At 28.1% G+C, this 17,986-nt stretch overlaps 1 protein-coding gene across 2 annotated transcripts in view; it reads right to left on the minus strand.

Annotated features, from left to right (window-relative positions):
* Positions 1-17,986, minus strand: part of cplane1 (ciliogenesis and planar polarity effector 1) — a 62,204-nt gene that overhangs the window by 21,026 nt on the left and 23,192 nt on the right. Inside the window, exons 22-34 of one of the 2 annotated variants that reach the window (XM_051120491.1) lie at positions 17,844-17,953; positions 17,626-17,772; positions 15,653-15,779; positions 15,216-15,537; positions 12,418-13,270; positions 10,368-10,516; positions 8,435-8,568; positions 8,188-8,255; positions 6,415-6,473; positions 6,163-6,216; positions 5,938-6,088; positions 4,182-4,499; positions 1,417-2,052 (exon numbers count right to left, since the gene is read on the minus strand). In XM_051120491.1, the coding sequence (XP_050976448.1) occupies positions 1,417-2,052; positions 4,182-4,499; positions 5,938-6,088; positions 6,163-6,216; positions 6,415-6,473; positions 8,188-8,255; positions 8,435-8,568; positions 10,368-10,516; positions 12,418-13,270; positions 15,216-15,537; positions 15,653-15,779; positions 17,626-17,772; positions 17,844-17,953 (3,128 nt within the window). Of the gene's footprint in view, positions 1-1,416; positions 2,053-4,181; positions 4,500-5,937; positions 6,089-6,162; positions 6,217-6,414; positions 6,474-8,187; positions 8,268-8,434; positions 8,569-10,367; positions 10,517-12,417; positions 13,271-15,215; positions 15,538-15,652; positions 15,780-17,625; positions 17,773-17,843; positions 17,954-17,986 lie in introns of both variants that reach the window. The other variant, XM_051120490.1, reaches the window with a different exon arrangement.

Raw genomic sequence — 17,986 nt, forward strand, 5'->3', positions numbered from 1 at the left:
TATCTAAAATTATGATTAGAAAATGAATTGTAAGTCATTAGTAAATGTAAATGTTACTCAGAGTAAAAAAAAAGAAAATATTTTCATTATAAAAAATAACAATAATAATAATAAGAAGAAGAAGATTACATTTATTATCATTATTATTATTATTATTATTATTATTATTATAAGGTATTAAATTATTATTCAAATTATAAATAAATGGATTATGAGCAAATTGATAAGTAAATGTAATTACTGCTCTGAGTAAATAGTAAAAATCAAAAGTAAAATCAATTTTGTTATTTAGAATTACTACATTAAAAAACTATTTAAAATATTATATGATCTAAAAATGAATTACAAGTCTTAAGTAAATGTGATACTGCTCAGATTAAAAAAAATGTATTATAAAAAATAATAACTTTTTTATTTTTTATTATTTATAAAAATACTACTATAAAATATTAAATTACTATTCAAAATGATAAATAAATGGATTATAAGCAAATTGATGAGTAAATGTGATTACTGCTCTGAGTAAATAGTAAAAATCAAAAGAAAAAATAACTAGTTATTTATAATTACTATATGTTATTAAAAATTATTTAAAATCTATTATTATCTAAAATTATGATTAGGAAATTAATTATAAGTCATAAGTAAATGTGATTACTGAGAGTAAAAAAGAAACAATATTTTTATTATAAAAACACATTTATTATTATTATTATTATTATTAATTATAAAATACTACTATAGCATAAAATTGTTATACAAAAATAATAGTAAAAATAAAAATAAAAATACATTTTGTTATTTAGAAATACTATATTTTATTACAGATTATTTAAAAAATATTATCTAAAATTATAATTACAAAATTATTTATAAGTAAAGTCATAATTAAATGTAATTATTAAAAAGAAAAACAAAATGTTCATTGTATAAAAAAATAATATACTTATTTCTTTAAAAAACTACTACTATAAAATATTAAATTATACAAAATTATAAAGAAATAGATTACTGCTCTGAGTAAATAGTAAAAATCAAAAGAAAAAAAAATTATTTAGAATTACTATATTTTATTACAAATGATTTAAAATAATCTATTATCTAAAATTACAATTAAACAACATTATATCTAAAATGTTCATGTATTATACAAAATTAAAAGTATGTTATGATTAAATGTATTACTGCTGAAAGTGCATTGTTGTTTTTGTATTATTATTTAAAATTATTACTATCATATTAAACTATATGAAAATAATTATAACAAATTCAATTATTATACAAAAATCCAAAGTGAATCATAAGCCTAGAGTAAATGTGATTACTGCTTAGAGTAAATAATAAAGTACTTCCATTACAATCTAGACAAAGTAATGAGTCTCTGGTGATCAGTTGTTGGTGTAAATGGAGACTCACAGCGGCGGGTGGATCCGGCTCTCTGTGCAGCAGCTGAATTTTGGGATACTGGCCCGTGGCTGTGACGCCCAGACTGGACGGCTTTGCCGTGGTGGATTGTGGGATGTGCGGCAGTGTCACGGGCCGCTGGGTCTCAGGGTGGAAGCGCAGCAGAGGAAGAGCGACGGCAGAAATTGATCTGTGTGGAGCAGGAGGCAAATGGAGAGCTTCCTGAGCTCCTCGACTCATCTGAGCGTTAAAGCGGCCCGTCTGAAGGTGTGACGGAGGAGCCACTGATGCCGCTCGGCCTCCATCCTCGGCTCTCCGGACGGATGACGGTTCAGGGAGGACGTTTCCATAAGATGAAGTGAGGTTTGGACCCCAGGCCTCCCTCACAGGAAGCTGGACAGGAGGTGCAGGAGGTGCAGGAGCAGGAGGAGGTCTGAGCAGAAGCGGTGGAGGAGGATGCAGCTGCAGGAGTCTGAGTCCGTGTGATAATGGAGCCGCTCTTGGCTGGGTTTCAGAGACGCCGCTGGAGGACGCCGGCAGAGACGAGCGATTATCGGCTGTGGTCAGAAGCCCCTGTGACGTTGGGATAAAACGCCTGCCGTGAGATTGACCGTCCTCCAGCCAGTCTGAGCGAATGCTCAACTGATCCTATAATAATAAATAAAAACACATATTAAAGTTACATATTAATAACAACATGTTGATTAAGTATTTTAAAACATTATATTATTATTAAATGAATACTGACAAATAAACACAAATAAATATTACTGACAAATAATAATTTACTATTAACAATAGATAAATATATATATTAAATGTTCTTATTAAATAATTATGATTATAAATTATATTAATAAATATATAATCAATTATTAAATAAAAATATTGATATATAGATTATTCATACTTAAATATTAACAAATATTGCTAATATTATTGACAAATACATAGTGTCAAATTTTTATATGAGAGCTTCACATAAAATACTGATGTACAGCATATCAGTGACCACATATGCATTTGCAAATATTAGCTTTGAAACTAACAATAATAATAATAATAATAATAATAATAATAATAATAATAGTAATAATAATAATAATAATAAATACATTTTTGGATTATTCATTATTATTCATTATTAATTAATTCTAAATAAAGTGATGAGTAAATGTGATTAATGTTCAGAGTAATTAGAATTACAATTTTTTTATTAAAATTAATTAAAATATTATATTATTATCTATAATTATGCTAAAAAAATAATTATAAGTCATAAGTAAATGCGATTACTGCTCAGAGTAAAAAAAATATATTAAAAAAATTAACATTTATTATTATTATTATTTATAAAACTACTACTATAAAGTATTAAATTATTATACAAAATGATAAATAAATGGATTATGAGTAAAGTCATAAGTAAATGTGATTACTGCTCAGAGTAAAAAAAGGAAATACTATATTTATTATAAAAAATAATAATAACATTTATTATTATTATTATTATTATTGTTATTATTATTATTATTAATTATTATTATTATTTATAAAACTACTACTATAAAATATTAAATTATTATACAAAATTATAAATAAATGGATCATGTGATGAGTAAATGTGATTGCTCTGAGTAAACAGTAAAAATCATAAGGAAAAATACATTTTGTTATTTAGAATATTGGCATTAAAAAAATAAATATTTTTATTATAAAATAGCACATTTATTATTATTATTATTATTTATAAAAACTACTACTACAAAATATTAAATTATTATACAAAATGATAAATGGATTATGAGTAAAGTCAAAAGTAAATGTGATTATTGCTCAAAGTAAAAAAAAGAAATACTATATTTATTATAAAAAATAATAACAACATTTATTATTATTATTATTATTATTATTATTATTATTTATAAAAACTATTACTATAAAATATTACATTATTATACAAAATTATAAATAAATGGATTATGAGTAAAGTGATGAGTAAATGTGATTGCTCTGAGTAAACAGTAAAAATCATAAGGAAAAATACATTTTGTTATTTAGAATATTGGCATCAACAATTTCTTTTATTTTAATTGGTTATTTAAAAGTTAAAAAAAAATTGAAAAAGTTAAATTACAGTAAGAAAAATTTAAGCAAAATAAAAATGCAATTGAAAAAAAAAACAAGAAAATAATAATACATTTAATAACATTTAAATCAATCATCGGGCAGTTTTTGTGGATAATGCACATTTTTGTTTTCCAATATTTCTGTGAATTTTAAGTCTATATTCTTATAGCTTATGTTAAAAAACAAACATAACAATTACAAATTATTTGTATTAACTGAAATAACGTTGAAATATCATCAAATTGAAATACTATATGAAAAACAAAGAACTTTAAATAAAAGAGAAAATTGTAAATGTTGACTTGGCAACTAAATAAAAAAATTGGTTTAAGTCAAAGTACTAAAATCACTAAAAAGCTAAATGAAAAAATAAAAGATAAATAGAAATACTTATTTAGAAACAGAAATATAAAAAAAATACTAAAACTAAAATTAAAAATTTAAATTAAAAAATGAAAAAAATATATATTTTTATTAAATTTTTTCTAAAAAAAAAAAAAAAAAAAAAAAAAAAAAAAGCTAAAAAAGCTAAAATATGAAAATGTATAAAAAGTATTAATACAAATCAGTAAATAAATATCATAGTAACATATAAATACTGCTAACAGAAATAGATTATAGATTAATTATATATTTCCTATTATTACCTGAATTGGGTTTCTCTGTTCGGTCTCATTATTTGGATTCATATGAGATCCAGAATTCACATTCACAGGACGTCTGTCATCATCCTGACTGCTATTAACCCTTTCCGGTCCGGTGGCTCGTATTGGGAGGTTGGTATCGTCACATACAGCGTGTTGGGCATTCTGGGTAAGAGAGACGGGCTGAGACGGCTGCTGTGCAGGTACGGCAGTGGTCTGTGGTAAAACCGCATTGGACTGAAGCATGGCTTGAGACAGCGGCAGGTTTGAGAAAGACGCCCCAACAACCTGCATGAGACTCATGAAGTTGATCTGCTGCAGCTGAAACAGGAGGAAATCAGGAAAAAGTAAACGTTTGGGCACTGAAGCATTCATATCAGTTTTGGCCATTAATTATGGATGTTATTATGATTAATAAATGTTATTGACAAATAATTAACATAAAAGGTCTATAATTGTTTTGTGCAATTACACTGGCAAAGCATCTGTCAAACAATTCTCTTTAACATCTCTTTTTTAATAACTATTGAATTTTTTCACAAAAATATAATGCAGTTTAAATCCAGCTTCACTTATTATAACTATTTTACTTTTTACTTAAATTTTACTTAAAGTTTTTTCACTTTTAATAACTAAATGAAAAAGAAAAGGAATTGATGGTTGAACCCATTAAAATAAAATAAAAATATATATATATATATTATTATTATTATTAATTGAAGAAATAGTAGTAATATATAAACATTTAATTATTATTAATAAATAAAAATTTGCATTAAAATTATTTATCAAATATTATTTTGTGTATATATATATATATATATATATATATATATATATAGATAGATAGATAGATAGATAAAAAAACATATTGATAAATTATTATTATTACTATTATTATTAAATGAAGAAATAATATTGATGAATATATAGAAATGTAATTATTATTAATAAATAAAAAATAGATAATAAATAATTTATCAAATTGCATTATATAATATACAAATGTATAATATATATATATATATATATATATATATATATATATATATACACACACACACATACATACATACATACATATACATATATATACATATATACACACACTGATGGACAAATACATATTGCTAAATTATTATTATTATTATTATTATTATTTCAAAATTAAATAAAAATATATATTATTAAAAAAATATTAAAAAATAAATATATATTATATTCTAATTATTGATGAACAGATGATTTGGCGAAGCATCTGTCAAACAAAGTAAAATCGAAAGTGCAATATTTATTATGGCTTATTATGACTACTAAAAATATATAAAAAATATATTAAAAAAATTATGATATAATTTAAAATGTTTTTAGTATAATAAAAAAATATTACAAATTAATTAGAAAAATTATAATTAGAAAAAAATATACTTAAAAAATTATATATAATTAAAAAAATACATAGTTCGAAGCAACACATATTAGTTATGCATTATATCACAACTAAAAAGAGATTTAAGTTTACTTTAAGTCAATGCAAAGACTTACTCTCAACTTTTACTTTAAATTTGGACGCTGAAAATTGGCTCGAGCTCTTAATCTTGAACTCTTAAAGTGCACCACACTGATGCATTTAAACTTTAAAATGCACAATATTTTCCTCATAGTCTCACAAAATCCTGTGGGTAACACTGCATGTGGTTTTCTAAAACAGGATTTATAATTCAATATGAAAAGGGAAACTCATCAGGCTCAGATGCACCTGCACTAGTCTGAACAGCTCGTCCTGGAGCAGCTGTCTGACAGGGTCTGTGTGCATTTGGGGTTCGCTGTGAGGCGGATCAGCGCCAGGTCTCATGGGTAATGACGCTCCGTCTGTCTCCTGAACACCGGCTGAAGCCGAGAGTTCAGGTCTGAAAGGAAAGCACAGATGATTTCAGAGAAACACGCTGAGAGACATTGTTTACGGCAGCGAGATAATCTTCACCTGCGCGTCAAGGCCGTGCGGTCCAGCGTCGCACAGACGTGATTTCCCTCTGATCTGAAACGAGATCAGACAAACACACACAGATGAAGGTAACATGAGTGTCTGAGGTTTGTTTACCATCTCCATGACAACTGAACCAGCTGTGACTCTGAAAGCTACAACAACAGGTTAACAACAACCTTTCCGAAGAGAAACTCTTAAAATGTAACTGAAGAGCATTTCAAGGGTTAAAGTTCACATGCACAGACTCACTGTGATTGTAATGAATGCTCATCTGTGTCCGGACACTCAAGATCAGCCAGTGTTAATGCCTGTGGAAACATCAGGGGAGCTTGTTTACATCCGGATCTGACACTCACTACAGAGATGCAGCCAGTGAACTAACTGGATAACTACATTTTACTGATTATGATATGGATATTGCCATCCTATTAAATAACTAACTAACAAACAAACAAATTATTATTATTATAAAAAGATAAATAAATAAATGATTATTAACTACAAATAAATACATATGTAAATATTATATATTAATATTAACAATTTTATATTGATGAATAAATACATATTTTTCGTAAACTGTATTATCGATAAATACTGACAAATAATCACTAATTATTATTACTGACAAATAATTATTATAATTATTAATAAATAAATATTATAAATGAATACATATGATTGATAAATAAATCAAATATAATTGATATAATGTAAATAAATTTATTTAATTCATATATTTAATCTGATTTAAACAAATAAATAAATGTATTAATAATAATAAAATACACATTAATGTAACAGATTAATAACAACATTAATTATTAGTGATAAATATATATTTTTAGTAAATTATATTATTGTATAATAATCACACAGTTGTTACTGACAAATAATACTTTATTATTATTAATAAATATTAACAATAACTTACTAAATATTATTGATTAATTAATAAAATGTAATTTGTATGTAAATAAGAAATCTAAATAAATCTATTTAAATTTGTAAATAAATAAATAATCAGTATTTCTATGTTTATTATTATTATTAAATTATATCAATAACTAAATTTATTATCCGTTATTATCAATAAATACATAATCAATACATTAATAATACTGATAAACAGATCATTATTGCTAAATTAATAAATAATTATTGGTGAATAATTACTGGTAAATATAATTTATCAAATGTATAATTAAGTAAACTAATTATTACTATTATTATTATTATTATTATTATTATTATTATTATTAAATAAATGATACCAATAAATAAATACTTTATTAAACATTATTATTAATAAATACATAATCAATCAAATCAATACAGGAATAATCCTGTTAAACCGATTAAATCATTAAATAATTATTGGTGAATTATTAGTGATAAATATAATTGATCAAATGTATAAATAAGTAAACAAATAAATAAATACTACTACTATTATTATTATTACTATTAAATTATATCAATAAATAAATAATTTATTAAAAAGTCATTAGCAATAAATACATAATCAATACATAATACTGATAAACAGATTATTTAGCTAAATTAATAAATAATTATTGGTGAATTATTACTGATCAATATCTGATTAAAAAATTATATCAATCAATAAATAATTTATTAACATTATTATAAATAAATATATAATCAATTAATAATATTGATAAACAAATTAAATTATTATTATTATTATTGCTAAATTATTACATAATTATTGATTAATCAATAATATCATTGAACAAATTTATTAATAAATAAGTAAATAAATAAATAAATAAATACTGATTTGAGTATAATGTTATGATTTGAACAGAAAGGGATTAGGAGAGACATGAAATATTACAGCAATGTGGAAATCACCTGACTGAGACAATGTTCAACCATATAGTTTAGAGTCATTACACTGAATGAATGATACTGATCAGTGTAATGATGTCTCTTTGAGCAACATTTTACCTCAAAACATTCAAAACAAACGAGATTGATTGGTCAGCACATAATCACCTGATCTCTGTGAGCTCTGCTCTGATTGGCCAATGATGCCTCGGTGACATCAGCGGCGCTGCTCTCATCTGTAAACAAAACTACAGTGAACAACAGTAAAGAATACAGTGTTAATTTACATGAATAATAATTACTATAAAGTCAATAACAATTAGTATTTGATAAAGAATGAAATCAGATTACTATAAGCTAAAAAGGCATGAATGTGTTTGTCCTGTTTAGTGTAAGGCTTGTGCAGGAATCTGACCGTCTTCAGCGTCAGATGTCTGTCTGATCTCTCTGATCTCAGTGATGTTCTGCTCTTCATCAGAGATCATTGTGTCCTCATGTTCAGACAGCTGATCGTCTGTTTGATCCACAACATCCTCAGCGTCATCCACACTGTGAACAAACATCACACAACATCATTAAAACGGCATTTTTATTGGTCAGATTTGGACAAATGCGCTTTCTCGCTTTTTTGTAATAAACGATGACGTCTTAAAACTCTTTGAATTGATTGTCTGGAATAAACTGGACTGAATTGAGACAAATAAGACGCTTAAATATAAAAGTTTTCATTTGTGTCACATGTATTTGTCACTACACCATTCCCACAATTCCATTTTCATTTATTTATTAGTATTGTTACACACTTGGGAAAAACGGCATAAAAACAATTTTGCATTTCTTTTGTATATGTGTGTATATATATATATATATATATATACACACACACACACATATATATACACATATACATACATTCACCAAATGAAAACTGAAAATATAAAAATGAATAAACTATTATTAACTACAAATAAATACATACGTAAATATTACATATTAACAATTAATTATTATTGATGAATACATATTTTTATTAAATTGTATTATTGATAAATACTGGTATTTTTAGTAAAAAAAAAATAATAATAATAAAAAAAAATAATAGTAATATATTAAATTGAAAATTGAAAAAATAAAATTTAATAGATTAATAAATTATTATTAACTATAAATAAAACATTAATAACAAATTACTGGTTAATAAATACATATTTGTGTCACAAAAAAAATATAGTTTATTACTGCTGCATAAATACATATTTGTGTGACATATCATATATATATATATACATATATACACTACCGTTCAAAAGTTTGGGGTCAGTACATTTTTATTGTTTCTTTTTTTTTTTAAGAAATTAATACTTTTATTCACCAAGGATGTATTAAGTTAATAATTAAAAGTTTATTAATTAATTAAAGTAATTACATTGTTATAAAATATTTATATTTTGAATAAACACTGTAGTTTTTAAACTTGTTATTCATGAAAGAATCCTGAAAAAAAAAAAATATAAATAAAAAAAATCACAGGTTCCAAAAAATATTTGGCAGCACAACTGTTGATATTATCCAACACTGATCATTCTAATAATAAATCCGCATATTAGAATGATTTCTGAAGGATCATGTGACACTTAAGACTGGAGTAACAGCTGATAAAAATTCAGCTTTTCATCACAGGAATAAATTCTATTTTAAAGTATGTTAAAATAAAAAACATTATTTTATACTGTAAAAACATTTTGCAATATTACTGTTTTTTTTCTATATTTTTAATCAAATAAATGCAGCCTTGATGAGCATAAGAGACTTCTTTAAAGACTATTACAAGTCTTACTGACCCCAAACTTTTGAACGGTAGTGTATATATATATATATATATATATATATATAGTTTATAACACTAATAAAACTGACAAAGGCACAAAACAAAAAGACTAAAAAGAAGAATAAAAGTAAAATGAAAATTAAAAATATACAAATTAAAAGCTATTTTGCAAAATTTGCGAAAAACAAATAATTCAAATAAAACAATTCACTAATGTTAATATGAGACAAATAAATAAAGAGGGAAAAAAAATAAGAAAATAATTATTTAAGAATTACACTTTGAAAAACTATTTTTATAGTGTATATGAAAATATTTAGAATTAAGAATAAATAGATGTCCAAACTGGTTGTGAATGGCAGTGTACTGAAAAATGCTTTTGCTTTACACTTTCTGCACTGTTTTGTAGCTCACGTGTGTTTCATACGCACATACTTCTTTAGAGCATCAGTCTGAGGTCCTTTTTGTTTGAGGAGTGTTTGTCACTCATGTTTTCAGCAGATGTGTGCTGTGGACTCACTCGTGGCTCTGGCCGTGTTGGACGTCCAGCTCGGGGAGCGTGATGGGCGTCCCTGCTGACCCCGGGTAACCCGTGTCCACGCTGCTTTCTCTGTCCCGCCTCCAGCCTGTGATTGGCTGAGCGACAGACTCCTCCCTCTGATGGAGCGGCTGTGAACAGAGAGTTCAGAGTCTGTTTCACATTTCTGCTCAAGTCCCTGTGGTGTTGTGATCTGGATCAGGGTTTTTTTTGTCAGCTGAGGCCCTATGAACTAAAATACTGACTATAAGTGTCCTCTGAGGCCCTGTATTATCATCCATCTCAGGTGATCTGATCATAAGTGGTCACTTGAGAGAGATCACAGATGACACAACATTAATAAGCATCATAAATGTGTTTCCTGTGACTGGATTTCATTAGGAGAAAGGATCTGATTTCACTAAACACTTGTTATGTCAGTGCGTCACTGCATGTAGATCAGGGTTGCAATTGTTAAACAAACTATTAAATCATCTTTTGTTAAATGATTTAATGCTACAATATAAATATTATATGAAAAACAAAGTTTTGCCTTGGCAACTAACTCAAATAAGTACAAGCTGAAGCACTAAAATGATTAATTGTAGAGCCCTATGATTTCCACAATGTGGAAAGTGCGGAAATCGTCATGTCATACACAAATAGGACTTACTGATCTTTACAGCAATCCATCAAAATAAAAGTTCGGTTTAAATTAACTTAAATATTACTAAATGTAATTATAGTACTACTAATAATAAAATTATTAAAACATAAAAAAATATATTTATGAGAAGAAAATATTTACCAGAAAAATATAAAAACAGTATTTTTGGGAAAAAAAAAAAAGTATAATAAATTAATGTTTTTTATTAAATCAATTAATTAGAGATGCTTTTGATTATAAACTACTAAATATTATTGCTTTTGATTATTAATTATTTAATGAAACTATTACTGTGGAATTTAGAAAAATAATTCAAAAAACAGAATTTTGTCAAAAGAAAAAAAAATGATTTTCATAGGGCCTTAAAAATGTAATTCTTATTAAACTTTTAATAAACTGCTGTTAAATTGTGTAAGTTTCATTATTTAAATTAATTAGACATGCTTTTGTTTAATAGTTTTTAATTTAACAGTTAAAAATTAAATTAAAACAGAAAAAACTGAATTTGGAAAAAAAAAAAAAAAAAAAAAAAAAAAAAAAAAACTGATTTTACAGGGCCCTATAATTGGAAATAAAAAATAAAAACTACAACTGAATTAAAAACTAAAACAAATCTGAAATAAAAAAAAATATTTTACCTAAACAGTAATATAAAAAATAAACCACAAAATGTCTAAAGAGAATGAGAATTAAAAATATAAATATTGAAAGCTAATTAAAATATTAATAAACACTATATGCAATATATAAATAATACTAAAATAACACTTATGTTTATGTGAGGCCACAAAGAAATATAAATATTTATTTTATTATTGTCATTTATTATTTACTCTCATTGTTTAAATATAACAAATGTTATTTAACAAAAAAATTCAGAAATGTAAAAAAAAATACATATATACATACATTATATATATATATGTATACACACATACATATATACACACACATATATATATATATATTTTGTATATATGTATATATTATATATAGTATATATTATATTATATTTTATATATATATTAACATTTTTTGTAAAAGCAGCAAACAAAACTCACTAATGGATCATGACATAATATATATATATATATATATATTACGGCATGATCCATTAGTGAATTTTGTTTGCTTCTTTTACAAAAAAATGTTAGATCGGAATTAGAATGCAGGTCCTGTTGCACAATTAACAAAAACTTTACAACCAGAATAACCAGTGTTACACTTGTACCATTTTTAAACAGTTTTTGTCTTTGAAATGACTTTGCACTGCCAATGGTGACCCATTAAAAATAAAATAGGCACATGACAACCCATTTATTCTAATTTTAAGAATATTATAACACAATTTCATTTAAAGCACTACATCTCAAAATGCAACCTTACCTCAATATGGGAGTGATCTGAGTTTTCTCCCAGCAGGGCGGCGCTGTACCGCCTCTCTAGCAGCTCCAGCGCTGTCAGCACTGCAGGGGTCGAGGCTTTGACCCTGATGACCACCGAATCACTGGTGCCCTCTGGTGTCTTTCTGATCGGCTGAGAGAGCAGAACCCGTCTGTCGGCCCAGCGCATCATCCACTCCAGCAGCCGGGCCAGCTGAGGAAACCGGGCCTCGAGCGAGGAGTCCAGCTCCATCTGAACATCTAATTCAGCCTGCGGGAGGATCCTAAAGGACGTGGACTCGCCGTCTGAGCCAACTGAATTCACTTTAACATCTTTGGACTTTAACATAGCGTTTTGACGAAGGCTGAAAAGACCTTGTTTTTTCCCAGTACGGAGTGCAGGAAGAGCCCAAGGGGATGTGGCGGCATGCGTGTCGGACAGAACCGGATTGACAGACGCCGGAGGTTCAGGTGTAACCGGGAGAGTTCGGAAGCAGTGACCGGCATAAAAGAATGGTAATTGTGTGCAATGTTTACGATCCTTCTGACGCCGTTTGAGAGTGGTCAGCATGTCAAAGGTCGCTGAGTGCAGCTCTCTAGTATGGAGCTGTTGTGAGAAGCTACTCAGTAAAGGCAGTTCAGACTCCTCTGCATCCAGTCTGTCTTTTCCCAGCATGTAGCTGAGGAATAAATCTAGGAAGAGCATGTACTCCTCATCCTCCAGCTCAAACTCCCAGGTTCCCACTGTGGGTACGGTCGACTCGTGTGCTTTGGGTTCCACTGAGCAGGATCTTTTATCTTCTTTTCTGTCTTGTGTTGATTTCACTGGTGCATCTAGAAACTTTGCTATCTTAGAGCTACAAACACAAGAGAAGAGGTAATGTTTACCATATTTATACAGTCATTTGCTCAAACTCTTTCAAACAAGTAATCAATAAGATCAAAACGGCCCACTAATCAAAATGTTCAAAGCATGCACTATGCATACTGAGAAGAGAATATAAATGTAATATAATATATCTACCTTAGTTAAATAAATGTTACTAACTAATTCTCAAAGAATACTAAATATTACAATGTACATGTCCAAAAAACTACTAACATGTTAGTAACCTTTATAACCTGGTTAAATAAAGGTTATTAACTAACTCCCCAAGAATACTAAAATATTACAAAGGTATAAGTCCAAAAAAGCTACTGACATGTTAATAACATGTTAATTAGTTAATAAGTTAGTAACATTTATTTTAAACAGGTTAAATAAAGTTAAAAAAAAGCACTGCAATGGTATGTGTCCAAAAAACTACTAAAATGTTAACAAGTTAGTTATTTAGTTAGTTAGTTAGTAATCTTTATAATCTGGTTAAATAAAAGGTTATTAACTAACTCCCAAAGAATTCTAAATATTACAAAGGTACACATCCAAAAAACTTGTTAGTCATGTTAGTCAGTCAATAGGTTTGCATCCTTTTTTTTTTTTAACAGTTTGAAGAACACTAAAACACTGCAACAGTGTGTATCCAAAAAACTACTATCATGTTAGTAAGTTAGTGTCCTTTATTTTAACCTGGTTAAATAAGAATTACTAACTCTTAAAGAAAATTAAAATATTATAACAATACAAGTTCAAAAAACTGCTAACACAGTTAGTTAGTTAGTTTAAGTTAGTAAGTAATCTTTATTTTAGCCTGGTTAAATAAAGGTTACTAGCTAACTCTCTAAGAACACTACAAATTACAATGTACATGTCCAAAAAACTACTAACATGTTAGTTAGTTAGTTAGTTAGTAATCTGTATTTTAGCCTGGTTAAATAAAAGTTATTAGCTAACTCTCAAAGAATACTACACATTACAATGTACAAAAAACTACTATATGTTAGTTCTTTAGTTAGTTAGTAAACTTTATAACCTGGTTAACTCCCAAAGAATGCTAATATAGTAGAAAGGTACATGTCCACAAAAGCTACTAACATGTTAGTCAGTTAATAAGTTAGCAACCTTTATTTTAAAATGTTAAATAAAGGTTACTAACTAACAAAGGGACACTAAAACATTACAATGGTAATTATGTTAGTTAGTTAGTTAGTTAGTTAGTAACCTTTATAACCTGGTTAAATAAATATAATTAACTAAATCACAAAAACACTAAAATATTACAAAAGGTACACATCCAAAAAAGTTACTAAAATGTTAATCAGTTAATAAGTTAGCAACCCTTATTTAGTTAAATAAAGGTTACTAACTAAAAAAGAACACTAAAACATTACAATTGCATGTGTCCAAAAACTAACATGTTAGTTAGTAGGTTAGTAACTTTTATTTTAACCTAGTAAATGAAGGTTGCTAACTACCAAAAAACATATAAAAAAAAAACAATGGTACACATCCAAAAAACTATTAATACCTTAGTTAGTTACTTAGTTAACTTTATTTTTAACCCGGTTTAATAAAGGTTACTAACTAACTCTTGAAGAATACTAAGCACTAAATTTACATGGATTTACTTTGAAACAATTTTCACTCAGAAAAGGTCATAAATAATTACCAATAAACGCATTGAATTAAATGTGAAATTTTGAAGTACAAAGACTGAAATAGTATTTTCTTGTAAAAAAAAAAAAAACTCCAATAATCAGTTTTATTTACAAAAAAAAATCATTGTTTTACAGTGTGGATGACCTACTACATTTGCCTCAATGTGCAGTATACAACACATGCATACTGTTTTACATGCTATTTATTTAAAAAAAAAAAAAAAAAACAGTAGCAGTATACACTATGCAGTACACTAGCAGAGTTACCTGTGTGCAGATTTGGTCTGCAGCTCTGGGGAAAGAGGCTCTGACAGCGTCTCTGCCGTGTCTCCTTCACTGTACACTAGGGGGCGCCCACAGTCCGTCAGCGTGCTGTCACTCAAACTAGTACCCAGAGAAAGGCGCTTCAGTATGGAGGCAGCACCTCCCCTGTCCTCCTCCTCCTCCCTCTCCCACAGGTACGGCTCTGGTACTCCAAGGTACTTTGTCAGGCGCCGAAGCTCCCGGCGTTGCTGCCTCAGCTGATCCTGGATCAGAATCATCATGGTATCGTTGCCCTCATCTTCCCTCTCGCTTCCTGGTGGCACATCTGTGAACATAAGCACATCTGGTTAGGTGCTGACGCACTGACCAGATGGCTCTGCTTTCTTAACAAAACAAGGAAAGATAGCTTTGGGTGAGTTATTCCTTAAAGCAGCTCTTGCCTGTTATCGAGGTGTCTGGCACTATCACAGGTCTCAGTCTCTGCACCAGTGACTGATACTTCTCCCGCAGAGGCACACGAACAGACTCGGCCTCATCAGGAAACACTCTGGCTAGAGTTTCTGCTGTCTAAAGATAGGAAATGAAACAAACTTAACACAACTGAACAGGTGAGGCGCTACAAAACATGTCGTGAAGGTACAATGATGGATCAGATATGATTATTTCGGTTAGACTAATGTTTATACAACTGGTTTTGGACCATTGTAATACCTTAGTAATGTTTGCAAGCTAGTTAGTTAGTAACCTTTATTTAACTAGGTTAAAAAAAGATTACTAACCAACTAACTAGCTAACTAACTACTATGTTGGTTAGTTAGTTAGTTAGTAACTTCCTAACAATAATAAAACAGTACAATGGTACATGTCCAACTCCAAAGATGTTTATTAGTTAGTTGGTTTGTTAGTTAGTAACCTTTATATTTAACCTAGTTAGATAAAGTTTACTAACACACAAAGAATACTAAGATACTATAATGGTACATGTTCAAGTAACTGCTAATATATTAGTCAGTTAGTTACCTTTATATTTAACTAGCTAACTAACCTCCAAAAAACTGACATTATAATGGTAAATGTCAAAAAAACTACTAAATATGTTGGTTAGTTAGTTAGTTAGTTAGTAACCATTATTTTTAACCTGGTTAAATAAAGATTACTCAGAAAGAACTTTAAGATGTTACAATGGTACTTGGCCAAATAAAGTACTAACTTGTTAGTAAATTAGTAACCTTTATTTTAACCTTGTTAAATAAAAATCACCAACTAACTTCCTAACAATAATAAAACAGTACAATGGTACATGTCCAACTCCAAAGAAGTTTATTAGTTAGTTGGTTTGTTAGTTAGTAACCCTAATTTAACTAGGCTAAAAATAAAGATTACAAACCAACTACCTAACTAGCTAACTCCCAAAAAATACTAAGACATTACAATGGTAGTCAAAAAAAAAACTACTAATACGTTGGTTAGTTAGTTATTATGTTTATTTTTAATTTGGTTACATTGACTTTATAATGGTAACTTGATATGTGATACCATAAGTGATAAGTGATAAGTTAAATAGTGAGTAACCTTAATTTTTTTCCCACTTAAATAAAGGTTACTAACTAACTCCCAAATAATACTAAATTAGTACAATGATACATTTCCTATAAAGTACTAACATGTTTATTAGTTAGTTAATTAGTAACCTTAAATTAATAGGTTTAAAAAAAACATTATTCACAAAAAACTCTAAGATGTTACAATGGTAACTGACAAAAAACTACTAACATGTTAGTAAGTTAGTTAGTTAGTAAGTAACCTTTATTTTTAACCTGGTTAAACAAAGATTACTCAAAAAAAAGTCTAAGATGCTACAATGGCCAAATAAAGTACTAACATGTTAGTTAATTAATAACCTTCTTTTAACCTTGTTAAAATAAAGATTACCAACTAACTTCCAAACAAAACTAAGACAGTACAACGGTGCATGTCCAACTACTAACATGTTTATTAGTTTGTTGGTTTGTTAGTTAGTAACCTTTATTTACCAGGTTATAATTAAAGATAAGTAACTAACTCACCAAGAAATCCAAGACGTTACAATGGCACTTGTCCATAACACTACTAACGTGTATGTCAGTTTGTTAGTTGGTAACCTTTATTTTTAAATTGGTTAAACAAAATGACAATGCTACATGCCCAAAAAAGTTCTAACATGTTAGTTTTAGTTAGTTAGTAACCTTTATTTAACCAGGTGAAATAAGGATTTTAACTAACCCCCAAATAATACTAAAACATTACAACGGCATGTTAGTTAGTTAGTTAGTAACCTTCACTTTTTAAAATACAAAAAGACAATGATAAATTTACAGTACAAGCCATAAGTGATCCTAAACGAGTTTAAGTTTAGATTAATGATGTACATTACCACACGACTGGGTGGCAGTTCAGACACCAGGCTGAGCACTAAGTCCTGCAAGGTTTCCTCTGCATTCAGGAAACGGCTGAACGGCAGGAGACGGCACACCCAACAGAGAGCCTCTACGCACAGACCTGACACACTTGTGTCACTGACCTGAAAGACAAAATATTGATTGACACACCTAGCATCTCTGAAACACTTATACATTAATTCTTTAAACACACCTGGGTGTCTTTCTCCCATTGCCTTGCAGCCTGGTACCTTCTACAGGAAATGCTGAGCTGGTCCCTCACATGGAGCATCCAGCAAAGAGCACACAACTCACGGAAACATACTGAACGAAGGCAGAAAAATCACACAAAGCTTC

Source organism: Labeo rohita, chromosome 10 (assembly GCF_022985175.1).
Source record: "Labeo rohita strain BAU-BD-2019 chromosome 10, IGBB_LRoh.1.0, whole genome shotgun sequence".
Taxonomy (NCBI): Eukaryota; Metazoa; Chordata; class Actinopteri; order Cypriniformes; family Cyprinidae; genus Labeo; species Labeo rohita.